We start from the raw sequence: 24,823 nt of genomic DNA on the forward strand, positions 1-24,823 counted from the left end.
CCGCTTCCCTTATGGCCTCCTGCCCTGTTCGCCCCCCAGAGCCCGGCATCCTGTGAGGACACGCCAGCGCACCTGCAGAGGAGCAGGAGGCCGGAGCTGAGCCCGAAGACCCCGGTTTCTATTTTGCACACGGGCAGGAGAGCCTTCTGCATTCTCTTCAGACACAATTTGTAGAGACCCCGGCAGGCCCGGGCCTGCCGTCCCTCCCCTGGCCCCACCACCCCATGCCGGCCCACCTCCCTCCCTCACGGGAGGGGGCCATGCAGCTAACCCACCCACCAAAGACCCCACCACTCGCCCCTATCCTGCCCCCCTGGGGCTGGACCCTCCAACGCCAGCGACTCCCAGGAGCCCTTGGGGGGGCCTGAGGGGAGCCCCTCACATCCAGTCTCTCCTCCTGTACCCCCCTCCTGTCTGTCCCAGGGTCTCTGTTGCCACCATCAGATTATAAGCTCCTGATGCTGGGGGGGCCCAGCCATCCCCTTCCCCCCAGCGCCCACACTTTTCAGTCCCCCACCTCTGCCCCTGTTTTTGTACAACCCTCTACCTTTCTTGCTCCCACCCCACAGTATTTAATGCCCTGTCAGTCCCTTCTAGTCTGACTCAATGGTAACTTGCTGTATTTGAATTTTTTATAGATGTATATACAGGGGTGGGGGTGGGGGGGTTCTCATTAAACGTCACCATTTCATGAGTCCTTGGAACAGACCCGCTTTGGGAAGGTAACCCTCACCCCAGGACCCCTCCCCTTCCAGGCCTGGAAGAGGGAAGAGGTGGGGAGGGGCAGGTCAGCTCCCAGGAGGAGGTGTCTGGGGTCGGGGCTTTCTGCTTCTGGTGGGGAGGGAGCACTCCCTGGAGGTCACGGGCGGAGTTGTGGGGAATGAAAGGTCCCAGCTGGCGAGGCAGCTCTCACCTGGGAATGTCCTGACAGCCCTTGCTTGCTTGCTTGTTTAGTTCCTCAGTCGTGTCCAACTCTCTGCAACCCCATGGACTGTAACCCACCAGGCTCCTCTATCCATGGGATTCCCCAGGCAAGAATACTGGAGTGGGTTCTAGTCAGCCCTGCAGGCTGCTAAGTCCTGGCAGGGCCGTGGCCTGTTAAGGGCTGTCTTCGGAGCTTCTGCATCCACAAGTGCCCAGGCCTGGCTTTACCCACAGGGCAGAGGGGCATGAAGGGGAGGAGATCAGGCTCCATCCTCTGAATGGAGGGCTTGTCATCCCTGCCAGCCAGGAGACACAGGCCAAGGTTCAGCCTGAACTCGGGGCTCTGTGTGCAGAGGGGCCTGAGCCTGGGCGGGCGGGGAGGTTGCCCGGAGGAGGCCACCTGGCATGTGACCTGGGACTTGACTCAGGACGGGGAGTGTGGACTGTGTGATCTACCCCGGTGTTAGGTTACAGCGAGGATTCGGTGTGAGTGGGAGAGGAGCGGGCTTTGGCTTCATACGGTGCTCAGTCTTTGGTGCAGCCCCATGCCCTGCTCACACCCACACCCTTCCAGTGCCCAGGCTGGGACTCCAGGTTCCCTTTGATTGCTCCTCAGAGGAGGAGCCTCAGGCTGCCCCAGGCCTGCTCAGGTCCAGTCCCGTTCTTGTCAGAGCCACCCCTCTGCAGCTCCTTGGCTGAGAAGGCCCAAGGCTGGGGCCAAGTTGGAAGGCACCTTTGGCCTAGGGGTAGGGGCACAGGGTTAGGCCAGAGCCCCAGCCAGAGAGCCAAGCCTGGCCGTGCTCTGGGCAGCTGGAGCAAGGAGAGAAGTGGAGTCAAAGCCGTGAACATGCAGGCCAGCGCACACTTCCCCCACCTCCACCCCCCAGCATGCACCAAGCCATACCACCACTGAGCCGCTGACCCCCGGGGCACACATGCAGCCCGGGTTTAAGCCCTCCTCCTCAAGCCAGGGTCAGGAAATGGGCATTTCATTGCTGGTCTCCATGCCCACCCGGGATGATGTCCTGGGAGGATGGATTCATGGTTCCAGGAGCACTGATGAGTCAGGCCTGGACAGGACTCTGGGTAGGTGAAGGCCTGAGAACAAATGGGCCCAGCCCTCCTCTAGCCTGGGCACTGGAGGACAAGGGGGCGTTCCAGGCTGGAGATGCTGTGGAAGGCAGAGGCCGGTGTCAGGCTAGAAACACCTGTGGTTTTTCAAGCCAGATAGCCCCAGCTGTATGAGCACGCTGCTCCTCATCGACAGGAAGGGGCTCCCAGGAAGAACCTCCTGAGAAGCGACTGTGGACCCATCTCTGTGTCCTGGATCCCCAGTGTCTGTCTGGTATCTGTGAGGTGAAGCTTGGGCCTGAAACCTGCATTCCAGGGGTGGAGGGCATAGGGGGGTCACCAACTCTTGAGAAGGACATTGTCTTCTCAAGGTTGGTCCAAGCCTCCCTCTTCCCTGTCCTGTGGTAGGAGGGCTATAGTAGGGGGTCTCAGGCGCATGCTCTTTCCTGCCTTGAGAGCCCTGGTCAGCCCTGACCCACCCACCGCCCACCCAAGGCTTGGGCATCATCAATCTGGTCTCCATTAGCAACATGGGAAAGCAATTATGTGGGGCCTGGGGAGGAGAAGGAAGGGAGGGGGCTTGCAGGAACCTCAGAGGCCGATGGAGAGGAGGATCAAGGCGTCTCCCTGACTCCATTCCCAACGGAGAGCCCCAGCCCCATCCCAAGCCCTTAGGGGGCTTCAGGGACAGTGTCCCCACATCTGACCAGACTGGACCCAGGCCCAGTGGTGGTCATCCCTCTTTGGGAGTCCTGATCCCCCATCTTGCAGAGGCTGCTCGCCTGGGGAGGGTCTTGGCTGCTGTCTGTGGCTGCCTCCTTAGGCTGGCTCTTCCGCATCCGTTATATCTCGTCGTGGTTCTGGGGAGCTGAGGACAGCCTTGGCATCAGTTTTTGGAGCTCAGTCAGAACCTGGAGAATTAAAACCCTGCTGGTGGAGGTGGGGGTGGGGCACTGCTGGGGGAGATTTGGATCCCACCCCACAGAGCAAGCAGCCCAGCCTTTTAGCTCACTAGTTCTTGCTCTCTCAAGGGGCACGGGAACCTTCCTTTGTGCCATTCCTGTAGCACTACCTTGTCTGCCCATCATCTCTCTGAACCCATTCTATGCCTATGTCTCTGTCCCATGCCTATCTCTGAACCTTTGTTCTGGTCTCTATCCTTGTGTTTCTCTCTGTATGTCTCGTGTGTCTGCTGCCCTCTTTGTCTTTCTAGCCATCTCTTTCTCTCTCTCCATCCCTGTCTTTGCCTCTGTCCCTTCTCTCTCTCTCTCAGTCTTGTCTTTTCCTGCTTCCCTCCCTCTGTCCCTGTGGGTCTGTCCCCATTGCTCAGTCTCCGTGTCTCTCCCTGTGTGTCTGTCTCTGCGTATGTATATCTCCAGCCCCAGCTGTGTGTCTCTCTTCCTTCTTCCAGACTCTGGCATCCATTCCCTCTCTCTGCCTCTCTCTCCGTGTTCCTGTCCTGGTCCAGACCCCAGCCCCTGGCTGCCATGCCTCCCTGGCCTGAGCCAGGGGCTGTCCTGGCTTCTGCTGCCCCCTCTCGGCTGCCTGCCCACCCTTCATCCTCCCGGGCAGTCAGTGATCAGTGCAGGCATCCCATGCCTGCCTCTCAGCCGCCGGCCAGGAGAGGGAGGTGGTCAGGAGACTGCAGGCAGGAATACCTCCATGCAACCCCTGGCATTGAGAACTCCCTAAAGCTCACTAACTCCCTAGGCTGGGGCTCTGAGAAAGCTTATCTTCACATGTAAAGAATAGGATACTTGCTCCAAAGCCAGCCCTGGGGCCGGCATCTGTGTGTCTGTGTCTTGAGATCCATGTGTTCACTATGCCCAGAGCTACTGAACATGGACAGGTAGAGACAGAACCTTCAAGAGCTAGCACCTACCTGGGGATGTAGGGCTAAAGCCTGGAAGGACTGGAGTTCAATCCTCACCCCTCTTCTCAGAGGAGGGCAGAGAGGAGGGAGGTCTGAGGAGAGAAGTCTGATGGAGCTCGTCTGAGGAGGGAGGCTGGAAGGGAGGCTGACAGTCACTCTGATGGGGAAGGCTAATCTGGAGGTGAGTGGGTCTGAGAGGGCCTGTAGACAAGACTGGTCTGAGGGAGGCTGGCCTGGGACACTTGCTGCTGAAGAGATCTTGTTTGGAAGGGCCAGTGTGAGGGCCTAGGCCGATCCAGAGATTTCCAAAGGGACCAGTCTGAGGAGGGTCTACTCTGAAGACACAAGGGTCTGAGAACAGGACCAACTAGCCCTAGTTTGCCTGGGACTTTCCCAGGTTTAGCACTGAATACCCCCTCATTTCCAGGAAAATAGAATAGTTGGTCACTCTATTTGAGAAAGTCTTGGCCAACAGCACTGGTCTGATGGGAGAGGCCTGTCTATGAGCAAGCGATCCAAAGGAGCCCGGTCTGATAGTGCCTGAGGTCTGAGGGGAGAGGTTGCTCAAGGCTAGAAGCTTCTTTGAGCAGGAGAAAGGGACGACAGAGAAAGAGATGGTTGGATGGTATCACCGACTCAATGGACATGAGTTTGAGCAAGCTCTGGGAGATGTTGATGGACAGGAAAGCCTGGCGTGCTGCAGTCCATGGGGTCGCAAAGAGTTGGACGCGACTGAGCGACTGACCAACGACAAAGGCCCTGAAGGGAGTGGACGATTTGGGTCCTTCCAGAGGGCAATGGCTTGGGGAGTGGCCACCAGGGGGCAGGGCAAGCTCTCAAGAGAATCAGATCCAAAGGCTCCAGAGGGAGCCAGACAGTGTGGGGCTGTGTGAAGGGTGCCCGCAACATCGCAGACATGTCTGTGTGATGCTGTGCAGCTGTGCAGTCATGTTTTGGTGTGGCTGGGTGAGCAGGGGCACGTCTGTGATGTGGCAGCATGTGCCCAGTGCGGCTGCAGCTGAGGCCTTGTGCGTGGCTATAGGGGATGGAGCAGGAGTCTCTTGGGGCACCTGGACAGGGAGGCTGTGGGTGGGCCATCAGAGAAGTTTCCCTGGGAGGAGCTGAGATGGGGAGGAGAGGTGGACCCAGGCTTCCCCATCTGTGCCCGCGCCTGCACACCAGAGGATCCTTGAGAGTGCAGACACTGAGTGCTTTGGTCACGCACAGGGGCAGTCCCCAGGCTAGTCTGCATGCCTTGGCCCTGCCTGCCCTCCTCTCCAGTGTCTCCCCTCCTGCTACCTTCAGCTGGTGCTGCTCCAGCTGAACACCCCACACCCATCCCACTGCACCCCGTTCCTCCATCACTGTTTCTAGTGCTCCTATCTCCATGTCTTGGTTCCTGCTGTTCCCTACCAAATATCTCTTCTGATGCTGCCTCTGTGAAACACTCCCTGCTCATCCCTCTTCACAGTGGGCTGGGTACCCACTCTGTGCAGAGGCCTAGTTCTGTGGACCCCAGTCTCACCACTGGGACCTAAGAGTCATGGGGATGGGGCTGGTAGGATCTTGTCCATAGTTGGGGGCGGGGGGGGGCGGGGTCCGTCAGGGGAGAGGCATGGACCAAACAAGGCCGGGAATCTCCGAGTTAGGACAGCAAAGAGACGTCACCATCGCAGAATCACTCCACTTGGTCTTACCCTCCACTAACAAACTGAACAAAAGCCAAAACAAACCAAAACAAAAATGCTGTTACAAGCTCAAGTCCAACCAAACAAGGAAGTTCTTTTTATAAACCTTCAAATGCGATAGCCAAGGAAAGGAACAGAAGATTCTGAAGCAGTGCGTGAGTGGTATGTCTCCTAACCCCATGGCCAAAAGTAGCACTGAGAAAAGGCGAGTCAACAGAACACCAAGAATTCTCACTAATACACTGTAATCTGAGAGAAGTGGACTGTTGAGTGAGTAGGTAGCCTCAGGGAAAATCTGGGGGAGCGGCTGGGGGGGGGGAGAGAAATGCTTTGTAAATGTGCATGCGTGCTAGGTTGCTTCAGTCAGTCTGCAACTCTATGGACCTGTCAGGCTCCTTTGTCCATGGGATTTTCCAGGCAAAAATACTGGAGTGGGTTTCTCTGCCCTCCTCCAGGGGATCTTCCTGCTGTATTCGTCCATGAGACCTCAGGAGAGGCAGGAAGAGGTGCTATGGCTTGGTATCTTCCAGAGTACTGGTCTGAGGCTGGGGGCTCCAAAGCTATAGGATGGGGAGTGCACCACCCACTAGCTGCAGCAGGATCTCTAACAAGGCCTCAGAGAGGCAGCGCTCAGGCCCCATTAAGGTCAGCAGGCAGCCCCACCCAAGCCACCTTCAGGCCACAGAGATGGGGTGGGTGGACTTGAAAGCAATAGCCAGCTTTTAAACCATAGCTCCCAGGGGAAGATAAAATGGTCCAGACAAGATGAGCAGGCATTTGACTCCAGAGCAAGGAGAGGTCTGCTGAATGTGAATGTGGCAGATATAAGAGGAAAGGAAAGAGCATGGCCTCTAGGCACATGGATCATAGCTGTGACATAGGTGGGAAGGAAGGGAAGGAGGCAGGGAAAGAAAGGAACAGGAGGACAGAAGGCAAAAACAAGATAAACAGCCCAATCTAGAAGAAAACACAACCAAAGGAATAAAGGCAGACTTCTGGCAAGTTCTTCCTGTTAGGGAAGGCTGTAATAATAGTATGAAATCAATAAAACAGGAACCCAAAGACAGGATGATAAAACAACAATGAGATGAAAGAGAGATCACAGAAGCAAGGAAAAATAATAAAGGACCCAAACAGTACCATTACAGATGTAACAAATAAACCAGAAACAGCAAAGCACAGAATGGATATGACTGGACAGCAAAGTAATGTGTAGGAAAGACTTGAAATACCAAGAGTAAATGTAAAGACATTCAAGCAATTAGAGTGAAGGACAAAGACAAGCTACCATAGCATAATTAGCAGCCCTAAAGCTGAGGTTCCAAAAATGGAACAGCAAGAGTTATTAAGGTATGAAACACAGGAAGGCTTCCCCTGAAATGAAACAAGAACTGAATATTCAGATTGAAAGTGCACACCATATGCTAGAAGAATTGATACGGAATAGCATTGACATTAAGACACACTGATTTAGTAACCAAACTTAGAGGATAAAATAAGAATACTTGAGAAATCTAGGCAGAAAAAGCAAGTCATGTCAGTGGAGGGGAAATTCAGTCTGAACTCAGATCTCTCCAAGGTAACATTCATCAAACGAAGATAATGAAACAAAATCTACAAAATTCTGAGGGTAAAAAAATGTCATCCCCCAAAACATAATGAACCAAGGAGTTGATCTCAATCATGAATTTAGGGATACAGAACTCAGGAGTCCTTCTGGAAAAACTAGTCAAGGACAAAATCCAACCAGCCAAGAGATGAACCAAAATAAGAGAAGGGGAAGAGCTGAGAAGGGGAAGTTCATGGTAAAAGGACTGGAGCGTGCTCAGGCACTCAGTTGTGTCTGCTTTGCGACCCCATGCTCCTCTTTGCATCCCGCCATGCTCCTCTCTGCATCCCGCCAGGCTCCTCTCTGCATCCCGCCAGGCTCCTCTCTGCACCCTGCCATGCTCCTCTCTGCATCCCTCCAGGCTCCTCTCTGCATCCCGCCAGGCTCCTCTCTGCATCCCTCCAGGCTCCTCTCTGCATCCCGCCAGGCTCCTCTGGTCACCGTGTCTTCCTCCAGTGGATCTTCCCAACCCAAGGATCGCATCCATGTCTCCTGCGTCTCCTGCATTGGCAGTTGGGTTCTTCACTACTGAACCACCTGGGAAGCCCCAAGAGGACTGGTGGTGAAGATTAATTCCTTTAGATTAAGATTTAACTGTTAGGAATTTTAGTTGCAGAACGGAATGTAAATATTATGCTGCTGCTAAGTCGCTTCAGTCGTGTCCGACTCTGTGCGACCCCATAGATGGCAGCCCACGAGGCTCCTCTGTCCCTGGGATTCTCCAGGCAAGAACACTGGAGTGGATTGCCATTTCCTTCTCCAATGCATGAAAGTGAAAAGTGAAAGTGAAGTCGCTCAGTCGTGTCCAACTCTTAGCTACCCCAGGGACTGCAACCCACCAGGCTTCTCCGTCCATGGGATTTTCCAGGCAAGAGTACTGTAGTGGGGTGCCATTGCCTTCTCCAGTAAATATTATAAATTTTGATAAAATAAAAACAACATTGGCAACACAGTCTTGAATGGAGGAAAGGGGTGGGAGGGAGTGCAGAAAATCACATTTTCTTTCATAGTTCAGAGCAACTAATATGCAGATAAAACCAAAACATAATTGTAAAAATCCTACTCTAATCTCTTAAGTGAAATTGTTTTTCTTAACTTGAGAGGGTGCTTTTAAGAATGAATAGCTTTTTGAGGTGAGGAAATATTTAGTTGAAGTTTGTTTATTTCTTCATTTTCACTTTAGTTTCTTTCCCCTCTTAAATACAACAATGCACTTTGCCCTTTGGGTTTTTTTAAAAAAAAACTTCTATAGTGTGTCTCATTCATTTTTGTGTCTGGCTCTATTTTTACCTCTCTCTCCATCTCTCAATCTCCCTTAATGCTTTATGCATACAAATAATACTGACCATTTCTGTCTGGTGAGATCTTTGAATGACCAGTTGAATTTTTCTCTGTATTCTTTTATATGACTTAAAAATCATTTAAAAAATAAATTTGCATCTTTTTTCTGTTTTAAAAAAACTATTATCTTTCTCTTTCTCTCTCCCTTTTGGTTTAAGGTAAATCACCTAATCTTGAGCCTAAGATTCCTCTTCAATCTGGGGATAACAAGATTTACATTAGAAGATGTCATGAAGATTGTGAGATAATCCACCACCCACCTTGTGGTAGGCTGAATTATGGCCCCCAAATTAGTCTGCATCCTAATTCCCAGAAACTTTGAATGTTCATTTACATGGTAAAAGGATTTTACAGCTGTGATTGAATTGAGGGTCTTAAAATGGGAAGATTATCCTGGATTAACAGGTGGTGTGGATGCAATCACAGCTATCCTAATAGAAAAGATGAAGGAGTCGTCAGAGGAGAAGGTGATGGGATGATGGAAGCACAGCCTGGAAGATGTAGGAAGGGCCCACAAGCTAGGGAACACAGGCAGCTGCTAGAAGCTGAAATGGCAGGGAAATTGATTCCCCTCCCAGGTCCACACCTTGACATCAGCCCGGTGAAACTGATTTCTGTCCTCTGACCTTGAGACTGTAAGAGAATAATCTGTTGTTGGAAGCCATTAAGTTTGTGGTAATTTATTAAAACAGCAACAGGAAACTAACACCAGAAATTCCTATGTGCTGTTCCTTTGGTCCAAGTTGACCTCCATAGCCATCTGTCTCATCCTCCCAACTCCTACGCGTTCAATGTTCAAGTTTCCAATCGCCCAGAGGGGGTTGTGTATCCTTCTTCACAACACTCACCACTCTCTGTTAGAGCTGCACATGGATAGGTGTCTCTCGCTCCCAGCCTGTGCATGTGAGGTCAGGGCTGGAGACCAGGCTCCCTGCTTCCCAAGCCCAACAGAAGACGCAGCTCAGTAACTGATAAATGAACAGATGGGTAGGTGAGGGCAAGGTGAGCAGTTGGTGCCATGTAAATAATCACTACTCTCATTCCTTGGTGTCAGGACCTCTCCCTTCCCGATTTCCACCTGGCTCTCTCCCAGCAGCCTCTCCTCCTCATTACTCGCATGCTTCCAATCTCTAGAAAACTGATCTGTGTGTTTATCTCTGAATTCTTTTCCTTGGTCATTGGTCCAAAACACATTTGCTGATACCTGTTGAGTCTATGGATAGGTTTACCTTTGGGTATGCACTTGTATGTGTGTGTTATGGAGACCCGTGAACCCCTTTAAGTGTATTTTCCTGGATATGCAGGACATGTGCAGTGAATGTTAGACATATGTGTACTGTATGAATGTGTGTTTTCATGCGCATGCCCGTACCTGTGGGTAAGCTTGTTGTTTGTGCACACATGTGCCTTTGCTTGTGTGCTGTGTGTCTCTGATTGTGGGTTATGTGTCTGTGTTAGTGTGTGTCTGTACATGCAGGGAGAGACACCTTTTGATTTCTGCTCCCAAGCGATCTGGCCACCTGAGGCAGACATTGGTGTGCCAGCTTAGCCTATAGGGTTGCTGTCTTCTCTTTCCTGTCTCAGGCATACGACTGGGCCTTTTTCCTCCTTTTCTCCTGGGATGACAATCTCAGGTTCAAGGTTGAGCCAGTCACAGACATCTTCCCGACTCTGGCCTTCTGGAGGCCTAAGCTTTTTGAAGTGATTTTGCTAAAAAGAACGGGAAAGTCACCCAGAGAATCCCTCCAAATGAAGAGGGGGGTCTGCTTTTACATGGGTAAGTGAGACCCACAAATACTCCCTAATGATGACCTAGGAGAGGGGTCAGGGCAGGCTTGGGAAGAAAGGATCCTGGACATTGAGCTCCAACCTAGGAATCTCAGTAGAGACCGTGTACACCACAGCATCAAATATCCAGTGTCTCTGCACAGTTAAAGAGAATGCAGTGGGGTGGTGCCCCCCATGACCTTCCTACTGCTTGGGACCTTGGAGAGGAGTTACATTTAATTTGGTTTGGTTTTACCACTTGAACCATTTTAGTGCATAAAGTGTAGAAGTGTTATCACTCAGTCGTGTTTGACTCTTTGTGACCCCATGGACTGTAGCCCACCAGGCTTCTCTGTCCATGGGATTTGCCAGGCAAGAATACTGGAGTGGGTAGCCATTCCCTTCTTCAGGGGATCTTCCCAACCCAGGGATCAAACCCAGGTCTCCTAAATCGCAGACAGATCCTTTACCATTTGAGCCACCAGGGGAGCATAGTTCTGTGCTTTTGAGTGTATTCACACCGCTGTGCAACTATATATTTAATTCATATAATATTGTTATATAGGGCTTCCCTGGTGGCTCAGTGGTAAAGAATCTGTCTGGCAATGCAGGAGACATGGGTTCCAAGCCTGATCTGGGAAGATCCCACATGCTGCGGAGCAACTAAGCCTGTGTTCTGAAACAATTGAGCCTGTGCTCTACAGCCCACGAACGGCAACTACTGAGCCTGCATGCTGCAGCTACTGAAGCCCATGCACCTTGAGCCCATGCTTTGCAACAGTAGAAGCCACCGTGATGAGAAGCCTGCATACCACAACTAGGGAGTAGCCCCCGCTTGCTGTGGCTAGAGAAAAGCCTGGGCAGCAACGAAGACCCAGCACAACCAAAAAGTAAATAATTAATTAATAATTGTTCTATATCTGGCTTATATATTTATGCAAATATATAGAATGTATGTATTTGTATATAAAACAGCTACTTGTGCTTCACTGACTACATGAAAACTTTTGACTGTGTGAGAGTGAAACTGTTAGTCACTCAGTTGTGTCCGACTCTTTGCAACTCTATAGACTGAAGCCCACCAGGCTCCTCTGTCCATGGAATTCTCCAGGCAAGAATATTGGAGTGGGTTGCCATTCCTTTCTCCAAGGGATCTTTTCAATCCAGGTATCGAACGTGGGTCTCCTGCACTGCAGGCAGATTCTTTACCATCTGAGCCACCAGGGAAGACTGTGTGGATCAAAACAAACTGTGGAAAATTCTTAAAGTGATGGGAATACCAGACTATCCTACCTTTACTCTGAGAAATCTGTATGTGAGTCAAGAAGCAACAGTTAGAACCGGACTTGGAACATGGAAAAGGAATTCAACAAAGCTGTATATTGTCACCCTGCTTACTTAACTTCTATGCAAAGTACATCATGTGAAATGCCAGGCTGGATGAATCATAAGCTGGAATCAAGATTGCTGAGAGAAATATCAACAACCTCAGATATGCAAATGATACCACCCTAATGGCAGAACATTGTGTGTGTGTGTGTGTGTGTGTGTGTGTGTGTGTGTGTGTGTGTTAGTCATTCAGTCGTGTTCTACTCTTTGTGACCCCATGGACTGTAGCCCACCAGGCTCCTTTGTCCGTGAGATTCTCCAGGCAAGAATACTGGAGTAGGTTGCCATTTAGCTTCTTGGTAAAGGTGAAAGAGAAGAGTCAACATTCAAAAAACTAAGATCATGGCATCCAGTCCCATCATTTCATGGGAAACAGAAGGAGAAAAAGTAGAGGAAGTGACAGATTTTCTTTTCTTGAGTTCCAAAATCACTGTGGACGATGACTGCAACCATGAAATTAAAAAACACTCGCTCCTTGGAAGGAAAGCTATGACAAACCTAGGCAGCATATTAAAAAGCAGAGACATAACTTTGCCAACAAAGGTCCATATAACCAAAGCTATGGTTTTTCCAATAGTCACATATGGATGTGAGCATTGGACCATAAAGAAGGCTGAGTGCTAAAGAATTGATGCTTTTGAATAGTGGTGCTAGAGAAGACTCTCGAGAGTCCCTTGGACAGCAAGGAGATTAAAGCAGTCAATCCTAAAGGGAATCAACCCTAAATATTCACTGAAGGACTGGAAAAGACCCTGATGCTGAGAAAGACTAAAGGCAAAAGGAGAAGGGGACGACAGATGACAAGTTGGTTAGACAGCAAGTCCAACTCAATGGACATGAGTTTGAGAAAACTCGGTGATAGTGAAGGACACAGGAGTCTGGCTTACTGCACTGCACGGGATCTCAAAGAGTCAGACACAACTTAGGACTCAACAGCAACAATATAATTTATATAAAATACATTTCGTTTATATAAGTATTTGGTTTATAAAATAGAGAAACATTACCCATTTTGCCAGCCTGAGCACACCCAATCTCTGGACTCAGTGTTACCAGAAAAGCAAGCACATACCAGTTGTAGGAGAGACTGTGGAGAGGCAGAGAATGCCACCCTGGAGGGGAAGGTGGGAACATGAGGCTCCTCCTGTGGGGAGGAGCGACTGGGTGCAGAGCTGGAGCAGCAGAGAAGGTGGACGTGGGCAGGCTGGGCTCTGAAAGCCAGGCTGAGGTTCGGGAGCTTCTGCTGAGAGTCAGGGGGCGCTGGGAGCTGGGGAGGTTGTGTTGGGAGAGACTGTGCTGGGGCCATGCAGAGGAGGCAAGGCGGAAGTGACCTCAGAACCCATGGTGGTGAGAGTGGAAACAGGGCTGCGTGAGGAGCTTTGAGAGAACGGTGTGTGAGCACGAGGGCCGGGGCAACGGGAAACGTGTCTTTTCCTTTTTGGCCTTAAAAAAATTTTTTTTAAAAACTGAAGTACAGTAGGTGTACAATAGAGTGACTCACAATTTGCAAAGGTTATGCTCCATTTATAATTTTTATAAAATATTGGCTATATCCCTGTGTTGTACAGTACGTTCTTGTAGCTTATTTTATACGCAGTAGTTTGTACCTCTTACCCCCCTACCCCTGTGTTGCCCCTCCACGCTTCCCTGTCCCCACTGGTAAAAATCAGTTTGGAGAACTGTGCTTTCAGAGCACAGAACCACCACGTCTTGAGCGTAGGGAGGAAGGGAGAAGAAAGAGACCTGAGCAAGCCCTGTTGACTGGAAGACTGTAGGGCTGTTTCTTGAACTAGTGAGTGTAGGAGGAGGATAGGCTGTAGGGAAGTTGATAATAATTGTGGCTCAGACATTCAGTCACTTGCCTGTGGTTACGTAGCATGTAAGAGGCAGCCAGGCTCAGATGCAGACACGTCAAGTATAAGTATGGAAGCATCCAGTCAGTAGTTACTAGAATGTGCTCGGGGGTCAGGTAACCTGGGCTCCTGTTGACCTGGGACAAGGTGATTAATCTAAGGCTCAGTTTCCTTAAGTGGAAAATGGGAAGACAACACTTATCTCATTAGGGTTGTAAGGATTTAATGAGATGACGTATATAAAGAAGTTAGTACAGTGCCTACTATGTTGTAAACACTCCATAAATCTTAGCTTCTAATAACCACAGCAGCAACAAATACTAGTCTGGGACTTGGGAGTGAAGGTCTGGGTTGGTGTTAAAGCGCTGTTGGCACAACAGTGTGTGCTGAACTCATGATGCCGGGGAGGAGCTCACTGGAGAGGAGAAGAGGAAAGGAGGGTGGGTGCAGAGAGGATAACCCACCTCGGAGGCTGCAGAGGGGCCAGAGAAGCAAGACAGCCACGCAGCATGGCGGAGTTGAGGGTAAGGCAGCAAATTCATTTTTTAGAAAAATTAATTAACTCGCTTATTTTTGGCTGTGCTGGCCCTTTGTCACTGCATGCGGGCTTTCTCTAGTTGCAGTGAGCCGAGGCAACTCTCCAGTTGTGATGCTCAGGCATCTCATTGCAGTGGCTTCTCTTGTTGCAAACCACTGGCTCTAGGGCACGTGGGCTTCAGTAAGTAGTTGCAGCTCCCAGGCTCAAGAGCACAGGCTCAGTAGCTGTGACATGCAGGCTTAGTTTCCCTGTGGCATGTGGGATCTTAGTTCCCAGGCCAGGGATTAAACTCGTGTCCCCTGCATTGGCAGGCAGATTCTTAACCACTGGGCCACCAGGGAAGTCCTTCAAATTTGGGTTTTAATCCGGGATGTCACTGCTGCTATGGGGCTTTAGAAAAGCCCCCCAATTGCCTTGATCCCCCATCCCTTCATCTGCTCCATTGACCTGGTCTGTGTGCAGGTGAAGGAAATTTGTGATGCCTGTACAGCTCTGGGTGCTTCATAAACAACAGTTGTTGTTTTAGGAGGAGGAATAAATGTTCCCAGAGACAGTGGCTTCGTGGAAGACAAAGAATGGTAGTGTTTTAAGAAGGGATCAACGGCCTCACTAGCCAAGAAGTCAACAAAGATAAAGGCAGAAGTGTATTTATTAGCTGTGACAAGGAGATGAAAATGACCTTGGTGAGCCAGCTTGAGGGATGCTGAGCACAGAAGGTGGGGGCAGTAGCTGAGGAGTGATGGGAGGTAGGGAGTGGAGCTGAGCAAGCAGGTGACTGCTTGGCAGGGAGGAGGGAAGATGATCAAATGGGGAGTGGGCAGCGACAGGCATGGTTCTGAGATGGGGAACCAGAACACATGGCACATTTGCCCATCCCAGAGTATGACTGCTTTGTATCAACCCTGCCACCACCTGAGGTGCTGGCTCCAGGCCTGGGATTCTCTGTTGTCTACACAAAGCCTCTCTGTCCCGGCAGAGACCATGTTACGATCCCAGGGTGCTCTGGGACCCAACCTGGGTCACCCAGCGTCAAGGCCAGGCGCCTCCTCTCTCCACCCTACTTTCTGATGTGGCTGAGGAAAAGTCAAACTGGTTCACACCTTCTGCCAGGGCCTTGGCTTCCGTTCCTCTCCATTCATGCCTGGATCTGTGCAGCCCGGGGGAGACAAGAGAGTAATAATAAAAATAGCTATCAATTATATCCTTTGTCCTGGTTCCTTCTCACCAGTATTTAAACAATTCTGTGTTAGAAACACATAAGATATTTTTATTTTATTTCTATTTATTTAAAGAATCATCTTGCCTGAGTTGGAATTCAGGGTTCTTTTTTTAAATTTATTTTTATTATTTGTTTATTTGGCTGTGCTGGTCTCAGTTGCGGCATGTGGGATCTAGTTCCCTGACCAGGGATTAGGGCTTCCCAGATGGCACTAGTGGTAAAAAAAAAAAAAAAAAAAAAAAAACCCACCTGCCAATGCAGATAGAAAGACATAAGAGTCTTGGGTTCGATCCCGGGGTCGGGAAGATCCTCTGGAGGAGGGCACAGCAACCCACTCCAGTATTCTTGCCTGGAGAATCCCATGGACAGAGGAACCTGGTAGGTTGCAGTCCACAGGGTCGCACAGAGCTGGACACGATAGAAGCAACTGAGCACAGTATGCACGACTGGTGATTGAACCCAGATCTCTTGCATTGGGAGGGTGGAGTCTTCACCACTGGATCACCAGGGGAATCCAAAAACATTTCAGAAAAAAACTCCTCTAATTCCACATCCTTCTGTATCTATTCTCCTTCCACCCAATTTTTCCAGTCAGTAATCTATATTGCATGCACTTCTTATTCCTGAAGTAAGAAAAAGCAAGAGAATTCCAGAAAAGGAAAGAGAGTTCCAGAAGTAAGAAAAAGCAAGAGAGTTCCAGGAAAAGTATCTACTTCTGCTTTATTGACTATGCCAAAGCCTTTGACTGTGTGGATCACAACAAACTCTTGAAAATTCTTAAATAGATGGGAATACCAGACCACCTGACCTGCCTCTTAAGAAATCTGTATGCAGGTCAGGAAGCAACAGTCAGAACTGGGCATGGAACAGACTGATTCCAAATAGGGAAAGGAGTACTTCAAGGCTGTATATTGTCACCTTGCTTATTTAACTTATATGCAGAGTACATCATGAGAAATGCTGGGCTGGATGAAGCACAAGCTGGAATCAAGATTGCCGGGAGAAATATCAATAACCTCAGATATGCAGATGACACTACCTTTATGGCAGAAAGCAAAGAAGAACTAAAGAGCCTCTTGATGAAAGTGAAAGAGGAGAGTGAAAAAGTTGGCTTAAAACTCAATATTCAGAAAACTAAGATCATGGCATCTGGTCCCATCACTTAATAGGAAATAGATGAGGAAACAATGGAAACAATGACAGACTTTATTTTATTGGGCTCCAAAATCATTGCAGATGGTGACTGCAGCCATGAAATTAAGACACTTGCTCCTTGGAAGAAAAGTTATGACCAACCTAGATAGCATATTAAAAAGCAGAGACATTACTTTCTCAACAAACGGCTGTCTAGTCAAAGCTACGGTTTTTCCAGCAGTCATGTATGGATGTGAGAGTTGGACTATAAAGAAAGCTGAGTGCTGAAGAATTGATGATTTTGAAGTGTGGTGTTGGAGAAGATTCTTGAGAGTCCCTTGGACTGCAAGGAGATCCAACCAGTCCATCGTAAAGGAAATCAGTCCTGAATATTCATTGGAAGGACTGGTGTTGAAGCTGAAACTCCAATACCTTGGCCACCTGATGCAAAGAACTGGCTCATTTAAAAAGACCCTGATTCTGGGAAAGATTGAGGCAGGAGGAGAAGGGGATGACAGAGGATGAGATGGTTGGATGGCATCACCGACTCAATGGACATGAGCTTGAGTAAACTCCGGGAGTTGGCGAGGGACAGGGATGCCTGGCATGCTGCAGTCCATGGGGTCGCAAAGAGTTGGACATGACTGAGCAACTGAACTGAACTGAACTTACTCCTGAAACCACTATACCCCATCTCCACTGCCCACTGCAAATATAGAGTGAGCTGCTTTTTGCCAAGATAATAACCTCCTTGTTCTGATGTCCAGTGGTCCCTTCCTATGAACTACCTGGCCCTCTCTTTGGCATTTTGGATTGCTGATCTCTCCCTCCTTCTTGAACCTCTGTCCTTTCTTGGCTTCCTTAAAACTATGTTCCCTTCTGTAAATATAGTAGAACATAAAACTATGTTCTGTCTCTTTGAGAGCTTCTTCCTTACTTACTTTGAACATGTATCTTTTCCCCTGTATCCATGAACATCAGTATGGTATCCTCCTTCACGTTTCTTTTCCCTTCTGGTGAGAACAGCCTTTCACTCATATGGTTTCATGGGAGTCACATCCTATGACCCCACCTCCCTTCCCTCTCCACAGGTCATTGGTGTTGTGGTCCAAGCGTAGGTTGGAAGACAATTTCCAGACATGAGGCAGAATGAATGGAGAATAGAGTTTATTAGAGCAGAAGATGCAGTTAGAACAGTGGGTTCATCCCCTGACAGACCAGGGAGAACCAACAGCTTTCATGGGCTAGCAGCCAATTTTTATAGCCTCAAGACAAAGAAAATTCCTGCTGGAAGGGTGGCATTAGGTGATTGGTTAGGGGGCTATGACAAATCTAGACAATGTATTAAAAAGCAGAGACATCACTTTGCTAACAAAGTGATATAGTTGAAGTTATGGTTTTTCCAGTAGTTATACATGGATGTGAGAGTTGGACCATAAAGAAGGCTGAGCGCTGAAGAATTGATGCTTTCAAATTGAGGTGCTGCAGAAGACTCTTGAGATGCCCTTGGACTGCAAGGAGATCAAACCAGTCAATCCTAAAGGAAATCAACCTTAAATATTCACTGAAAGGACTGATACTGAAGCTGAAGCTCCAATAACTTGGCCACTTGATGTGAAGAGCCAGCTCATTGGAAAAGATCCTGATGTGGAAAAAGGCTGAAAGCAAAAGGAGAAGAGGGCAGCAGAGGCTGAGATGGTTAGATAGAATCACGAACTCAAAGACATGAATTTGAGCAAACTCCAGGAGATAGTGGAGGACAGAGGAGCCCGGAGTGCTGCAGTCTATGAGGTTGCAGATTTGGACATGACTTAGTGACTGAACAACAATATCAATAGGGTGTTATAGGGTGAGTAACAGGGTGGGTATTTTTATCTAATACGGAGTCAGAGGCTGGCTGGTTTAGATCAGGGGGGCTCGTGGCAATGGTTGCTATGGGGTTCAGTCAGTTTCAGGGATGACCTTGGTGCAGGGCTCCACATCTGTGACCTTGGTATAGGGCTCCATAACTGGTGCAAGGAATGGCACCTGACCAAAGCCAGGCTGATGAGAGCAAGTCCTTAGAAATTTTGGAGCTGGAACTGAGAAGCATAAGCCTGAACTGGAACTGAAAGAGATGAACCAACATTTTGTTAGGTACCTGGATTTAAACTATCAACTTGAGCATTATCAGAAGTTGGGTTTGTTATTATTATTGTGGTGACTGAGGAAGCACAAGATGCTTGTCTGGAGAGAAGAAAGGAGAGGGAGAAGGCAGGGTGGGGACGACAAGCAGGGCTTGTCAGTTCCTATGGCTTTTGCAATGTACCTCCATCTTGATTGCTGGGACCTGGGCCTCTCAGGTCCAGGGCATCAATATCAGAGAACAGTTCAGCAAGGTGCATAAATGATCTAGCTCCTAGCAGTCTGAGGTCAAGACTGAAACATTTCCATATCTGAGTTAAATAAGTTAAAACTTGCTCTGTAGTCCTCTAACTGCTTTCAGACCGCCATTTGGGATATCTCTACCCTGCCAGGTGTGGCTCCCCTGGTGACTTAGCAGTTTAAACAAAAAAAAAATCCACCTATCAATGCAGGAGACCCGGGTTCAATCCCTAGATCAGGAAGATCCCCTGGAGAAAGAAATGGAAACCCACTCCAGTGTTCTTGCCTGGGAAACCCCATGGACAGAGGAGCCTTGGAGGGCTACAGTTTATGGAGTTGCAGAGTCGGACACGACTTAACAGCTAAACACCACCACCACTACCACCCTGCCAGGCAAACGTGATGATGCCTCTCACCATAAAGTGACTTGAATAGAATGCAGGAAAGGCAAGGGCATCATTCAAGGACAGGTTGAAGAAAGGTTTCCAGCCTTGTCACTCCAGCCTGTGATGTCCCAGGAAGCCAGAAACCACAGTCAGAGGGACTAAAAGTGCTTCCAGACATAGTGCTAAAAAGGAGAAACTGCTCCAAGATCTGGCACAAACCTTGCATCTTCTTGGCAAACCTGAAGATTCAGAGAGTGTGGTTCTACAAAATTCTAGCATTGATTATGGAAGTGGAAGTCTTGTGGTATTCATGGATGTTTTCAACTTTTAAATAGTGTTTCTATCTGGGCAAAATTCTCATTTGAAAACCTAGCCTCCTCAATACAGAAGTCAGAACTAAAATTCCAGGCACTCCTTGCATTTTGTCTACAGGCATGCTACTTCCCCCACGTGAATCTTTGATTGGAAGTGAGCAATCTGAGCGAGGTAAATATCACTAAAGTTCAGCAGTATTTCTGGTTCTCCTCTCCTTCTAAGCACCAGGAGGACTGTGCTTGTGGTCATGAGATTTGTTTTGATCAATGCAGTGTGAGCAGAAGCCAGTGTATGCTTTCCAACCTCACTCTCTTCTGCCACAGCCAACTCTGAAGGTTCATATCAAGAAGGTAGCATCAGGACTTCCCTGGTGGTCCAGTGGCTAAGACTCTGTACTCCCAATGCAGAGGGCCCAGGTTCAGTCCCTGGTCAGAGAACTTGATTCCACATGCTGCAACGAAGAGGTCACATGCCACTGCTAAAGACCCTGTGTGCTTCAATTAAGATCCAGTGCAACCAAATAAATACTTTAAAAAATTATTTAAAAAAGAAGAAGGTGGCATCATAAGCTGGTAGAGCTTTCAATAGCTTAGATCCCTCACTGACCACAGTGAGATTCTTCCTCTCCCTTTCACCCATACTGGAACCATAGCTGAACAAGAAATACATCTTTGCTATTTTAAGCCAGTAAGATCTGGGGTTTGTTTGTAACTACTGTGTTATTTAACGAATTCTGACCGATATTGAAAGGAGGCAGGTTGGACATAGGACTTCAATTTCCTATAGCACAAGTGTCTAGCTTTGGGGAGTGGTAGTCGCAACAGCAGTGGCTTCCTTGTGGTTACAATACTGAGTTCTTGATGCACGTTGACCTACGGCAGAAACCATCACAATATTGTAATTATCCTCTAATTAAAAAAAAAAAACACTGAGTTCTTACCACTTAAGTGACATAGGGCTTAGTGTTTGGAGCGGGGATGACGGCCACTTCCTCATCAGGTTGCATGGTGTGGTTTGTGTGTTGCTCCTAGAAACAGCCTCAGGCCCATTCCCCTAACCCTCCTAACAACGTTGAGCTACACGATATCTTTGAACAAATCCCTTTCATGCTTCAACTATTCAGAGTGGATTCCATTATTTGTGATCAAGAACTCTGACTGATAAAATTGCTATATTTAGTAAATCGCATGCTCCATCAATTATAAGAGGCAAGTTATTTGAATTACTAAATGAATAATATGAATCACTAAAAAAAATAGAGGCTTGAAATTAAAAAATAGAGGCTGTTACATGCCATTAATGGTAAGATGTATTCTGATTTTAGAGTTGTTTACATTAGAAAAAAATGGGCCTCAAGATCAATGAAATATGATATTAGCCAACAGAATTCTCCCCACCCCCACCCCAGATGAAATTGACAGATGGCTGATTTTCAAAGAATAGTTGTAAAAGAATAGTGTCATCTGGGAGGAAAAATAAAACCATATCCAATCCTTATAAATGCAGAGATGTGTGACTGCTCAATTCCAGAAAAATCCCTAAGACACCACCAGAAAGTGGAGTGCTAATCAGTTCAGTGTCCCATAGAGAAACCCTCCCACAATGGTGCTCTCAGAGCACTGGATAAGGAATCTCATTTTTGTGGGCAAAACCTGGGGCAGCCAGATTGGCTGATGGAGAACTCTGTAGTCAAAGAAGTGAGTCAACCAATAGCTGCCAAGAGATTTTCTAGTCCCATCATTTTCACTGTTACTCATGGCCAAAATACATTCTATTATGGCCACTATATAATGGCCACTATATAATTAGTGGTCACTATACAATGCTTTCTTTCTACTCCATTTTACTCTCTATTTCTTCCATCTCTAAATATCAGGAGGCTTTTTTGTGGGCGGGTGGGGAGGAATGGTTTAAAGGATAAGAAGAATATTGGTCCTGTGATTTACCCTCCAGAAGCAGCAGCTGGATGTGTCATTGAGCTGTCCTCCACTGAAAAGGAAGTTAATTTATTGGCATATATATAGTGGGATAGTTGGATTATATAGGTGAGGGCATTTTTGGAATCATACATATAGGGAAACAATGTGTTTGTGTTATGCAAACAATGAACTACAGTGAACAAATGCCGTTCAGCTTTTTCAGAATCTCTCTTCTTCTGTTCTACTCATCCCAAAGTCCATGCAGTTATGACAGTAGGGTCATGTTAAGCAATCTGATCCTCGTCCATTCCTTGGACCCAGTTAATTGGTCCAAGCCTCTAACTAAGCTGAGCCAATCAAAGTGCTTCCTGAGTAACATGCAAACTGCAGCCAAGAAAACGAAGCCAGTGTCTTTTTGGATGCCTAGACAGTACGATTTTAAGCTTTGGGGTTGTATGAAGTTTTGTTTTTCAGCACATGGACCAGAAGAGCACTGGAAGCCAGTCTTGGGGTGGGGATGACAATGTTGAGGCAAGGCAGAGGATGGAAATGAAGGAGACAGGCAGAAAGTAAGAGAGATGAAAAGAGGAGAGAGAAGTTAATGGCTTTTGTTCCTATTAGTTTCAGTCCTTGTCTTTAGGTTTCAGGTATCTGATTATAAATGTATCTTTTTGTTTAAACCAGTTCCTATTTTTCCTGGATGAATTCTTTCACTCTCCTGGTTTGACTACTGCTCCTTTGCTAAAACTCACAAAATGTTATCTTCAACCTGGACCTCTCTCCTGTACCTCAGACCTGTTCATCCAACCATCTAGTGAACATCTCAACTTGGATGTCCAATTGGTACTTGAAATTCAACATACCCAAAACAGAACTCATCACCTCCCCACCTCAAACCCCTGCTGAAACTTACTCCTTTTCCTGTGTTCTCTTAGCAAATAGCATCACAGTACCACCATCATCGGGTTTCCCTGGCGGCTCAGCAGTAAAGCATATGTCTGTAATGCAGGAAACCCAGGTTCCATCCCAGGGTGGGGAAGATCCCCTGGAGGAGAGCATGGCAACCCACTCCAGTACTCTTGCCTAGAGAATCCCATGAACTGATGAGCCTGGGGGACTTCAGTCCATAGGTCACAAAGAGTCAGACACAACTGAAGCATCTGAACACGCACACATGCATCCCTATCACCAGCCAGGGGGTTATCCCAGACTTTTCCTCCCTCTTACTCCCCATATCCTATAGGTCTAGGGCTCTAAGTCCTGACAATTATAACTTAGAGAATTATATTCTCAATGCTTTCTTGATCTCCCCATTCCTATTTCCCTACGTCATTTCAATCCCTCACCCACACTCTCAAATGCCTTCAATCTCTCCTTCTACCCAGCAGCCCAAATCATCCTTCTAATTTCTGAATATGATCGCATTTACTCCTCTGTTCAAAATTTCTTCAGTGGCTCCCCACTGTCTTCTGGATAAAATCTAAACTCCTGCAGCTGGGTCACAAATTCACTCATATTACACTCAGATGTGCAATATTATTAGTCTTCTCTCTTTCCTAGAACTGATTTGATCTTGTTCACAGTGCCCCCACCCTGCTGGGTAACAGGAGCAGGGGAAACTAAAATTAATCCTCTCTGGTAAATTCAGTCGGGTCTGAATTTTATTTTAGACAGGTCTAAGTAACTCAGTAGGTTTGGATGACTCAGCCTTTCAGGTTGTTTTACCCTTCCTTGTCTCATTTTCAAGATAGCACTTGGATTTATAGAAATGTCACTGAGGGAAGGGGGTCCCTTACCCATGTGGTCCCTGGGGTTGTGTCACTTGGCATTTGTTGAGATGTGGCATTTGCTGAGATGTGTCTGGTATAAACACCATCCTCAGAGGTAGCTATTACAGATGAGGAAACTGAGGCTAAACTATTTCACACATGAGGAAGCCAAGGCTAAAAGAGGTTGAGTAACTTGCCTAAGATCACAAAGTTAGTTAAGTGGCAGAACCAGAAATCAACACCACTCTGATTCTGGCTGGCACTTGGATTTGCATCTAGAAGTCCAGAGATAAGTTAACATTGGATTTGGGAGCACTGAGAAGACTTCACAGTATAGCTTCAGAGCTGTGCTTACCCATGGGAGAATACGTCTAGTGGAATGAGAAAAGGGTCCATTCAGAACACTGAGGAATCACTGGCATATGAAGTCGGATAGGAAGCCCTACCTGATGGCTCCTGCCCAAGCAGACCTTTCTCTTAGGAGAGCTTCTAGATGGAGGAGTCAGGAGCTTCTAGGATGGACAGTCGTACCTGATTCTATTCTAGCCGGGACTAACCCATCCCTCAAAATACCCCATTCCCCTCTGTCCTAGGCTCCCCCATAGAAGGTCAGAGTACGAAGCCCTGACCGATACTGGGTGGGAACTCAACATGTGTCAAAACAACTTATGTTGTCAGAGCTGCTCACACCTCCTGAGGCGAGGGAATGTGGAACCAACCACAGACCCTCTGAAGTGGGGATGCAGGGTTTACATTCAGGTGAGAGTGGACGTGCGGGGGTATAGGGGACTTCAACACCAGGAGACGTTCGGTCTCCTCCCGGATGTGGTATCCCAGTGCCTTCCTGCAGATGAAGGGGACAGAGACCTCTCGCAGATATGAAGGGGTGGTCCCCTCAAGTAGAGGGATACAGAGGCTTTGGCCTTTCTCAGCTTTTGGGTGTGCAGATCTTCCTGGTGAGGTAGGTGCAAGAAATCCCCGCAGGTAGGCGGGTCCGGCTCCTGTCCCTTTCCCCGGGGGAGGGATCCAGACTGAATAGCCCCTTCAGCCCTCCCACCCCCGCCCCCGCCCGCACAAGGGGCGGGACAGTCTTCTCCCCAGGGCACAACCAATGGCAAGGGAGCCTGGCACGGGGAGCCAATTAAATAGCGGCAGCGGCGAGGGATGGCTCCTCCTCCGGCAAGCCGCCGGCCGCAGCCTCCCAGGAGGCGGGGCTCCTTCGCTGTTTTTGCGGCCAGCGGAGCCTGGCCGAGCCTAGCCGAGAGACCAGTCGAGCCCAGCCGAACGTAGCCGAACGCAGCCGAGCCTAGCCGAACTCCGCGCCCAGACCGCCGCCGCCGCCCGAGCGCCGCCGTGCGAGCAGGCGAGCGGCCGCGGCCGCGGAGGAGGCGCCGCCCCAGGGGGAGGAGGTGGCCGCTCGCCGCAGACCGCCCGCGGCAGAGGCCGCCCCGGTCGCGGCGCGGCGGGAGCGGCCGGCGGAGGCTGCGCTGCCGAGGGGGAGGGCCTGGGGAGGGGAAGTCACCCCTGCCCGCCTCCCGCTGCCCCCCGCCCGCAGGTTCCCGAGCATCATTCGGCGCCCAGCATCCCGCTACGCCGGATCCTCCCGCGGGCGCGCACCGGGCTTAACTCAGGTAAGAGGGGCCCACCCACCACGGGCATGGGGG

The 24,823-nt window shown here is 48.8% G+C and overlaps 1 protein-coding gene and 1 non-coding gene across 9 annotated transcripts in view; both read left to right on the top strand.

Moving 5' to 3' along the window:
* Positions 1-24,823, top strand: part of CNTFR (ciliary neurotrophic factor receptor) — a 63,649-nt gene that overhangs the window by 37,156 nt on the left and 1,670 nt on the right. For all 8 annotated transcript variants that reach the window (XM_060410884.1, XM_027964277.3, XM_015093062.4 and 5 more), the window contains one exon: positions 40-24,790. In XM_060410884.1, coding sequence (XP_060266867.1) covers position 40 — 1 coding nt within the window. In that variant the 3' untranslated portion in view covers positions 41-24,790. The remainder of the gene's footprint in view (positions 1-39; positions 24,791-24,823) is intronic.
* Positions 19,836-19,908, top strand: TRNAG-CCC (transfer RNA glycine (anticodon CCC)). Its single transcript has one exon. It is a non-coding gene; the product is annotated as a tRNA-Gly (tRNA).

Source organism: Ovis aries, chromosome 2 (assembly GCF_016772045.2).
Source record: "Ovis aries strain OAR_USU_Benz2616 breed Rambouillet chromosome 2, ARS-UI_Ramb_v3.0, whole genome shotgun sequence".
NCBI classification, from domain to species: domain Eukaryota; kingdom Metazoa; phylum Chordata; class Mammalia; order Artiodactyla; family Bovidae; genus Ovis; species Ovis aries.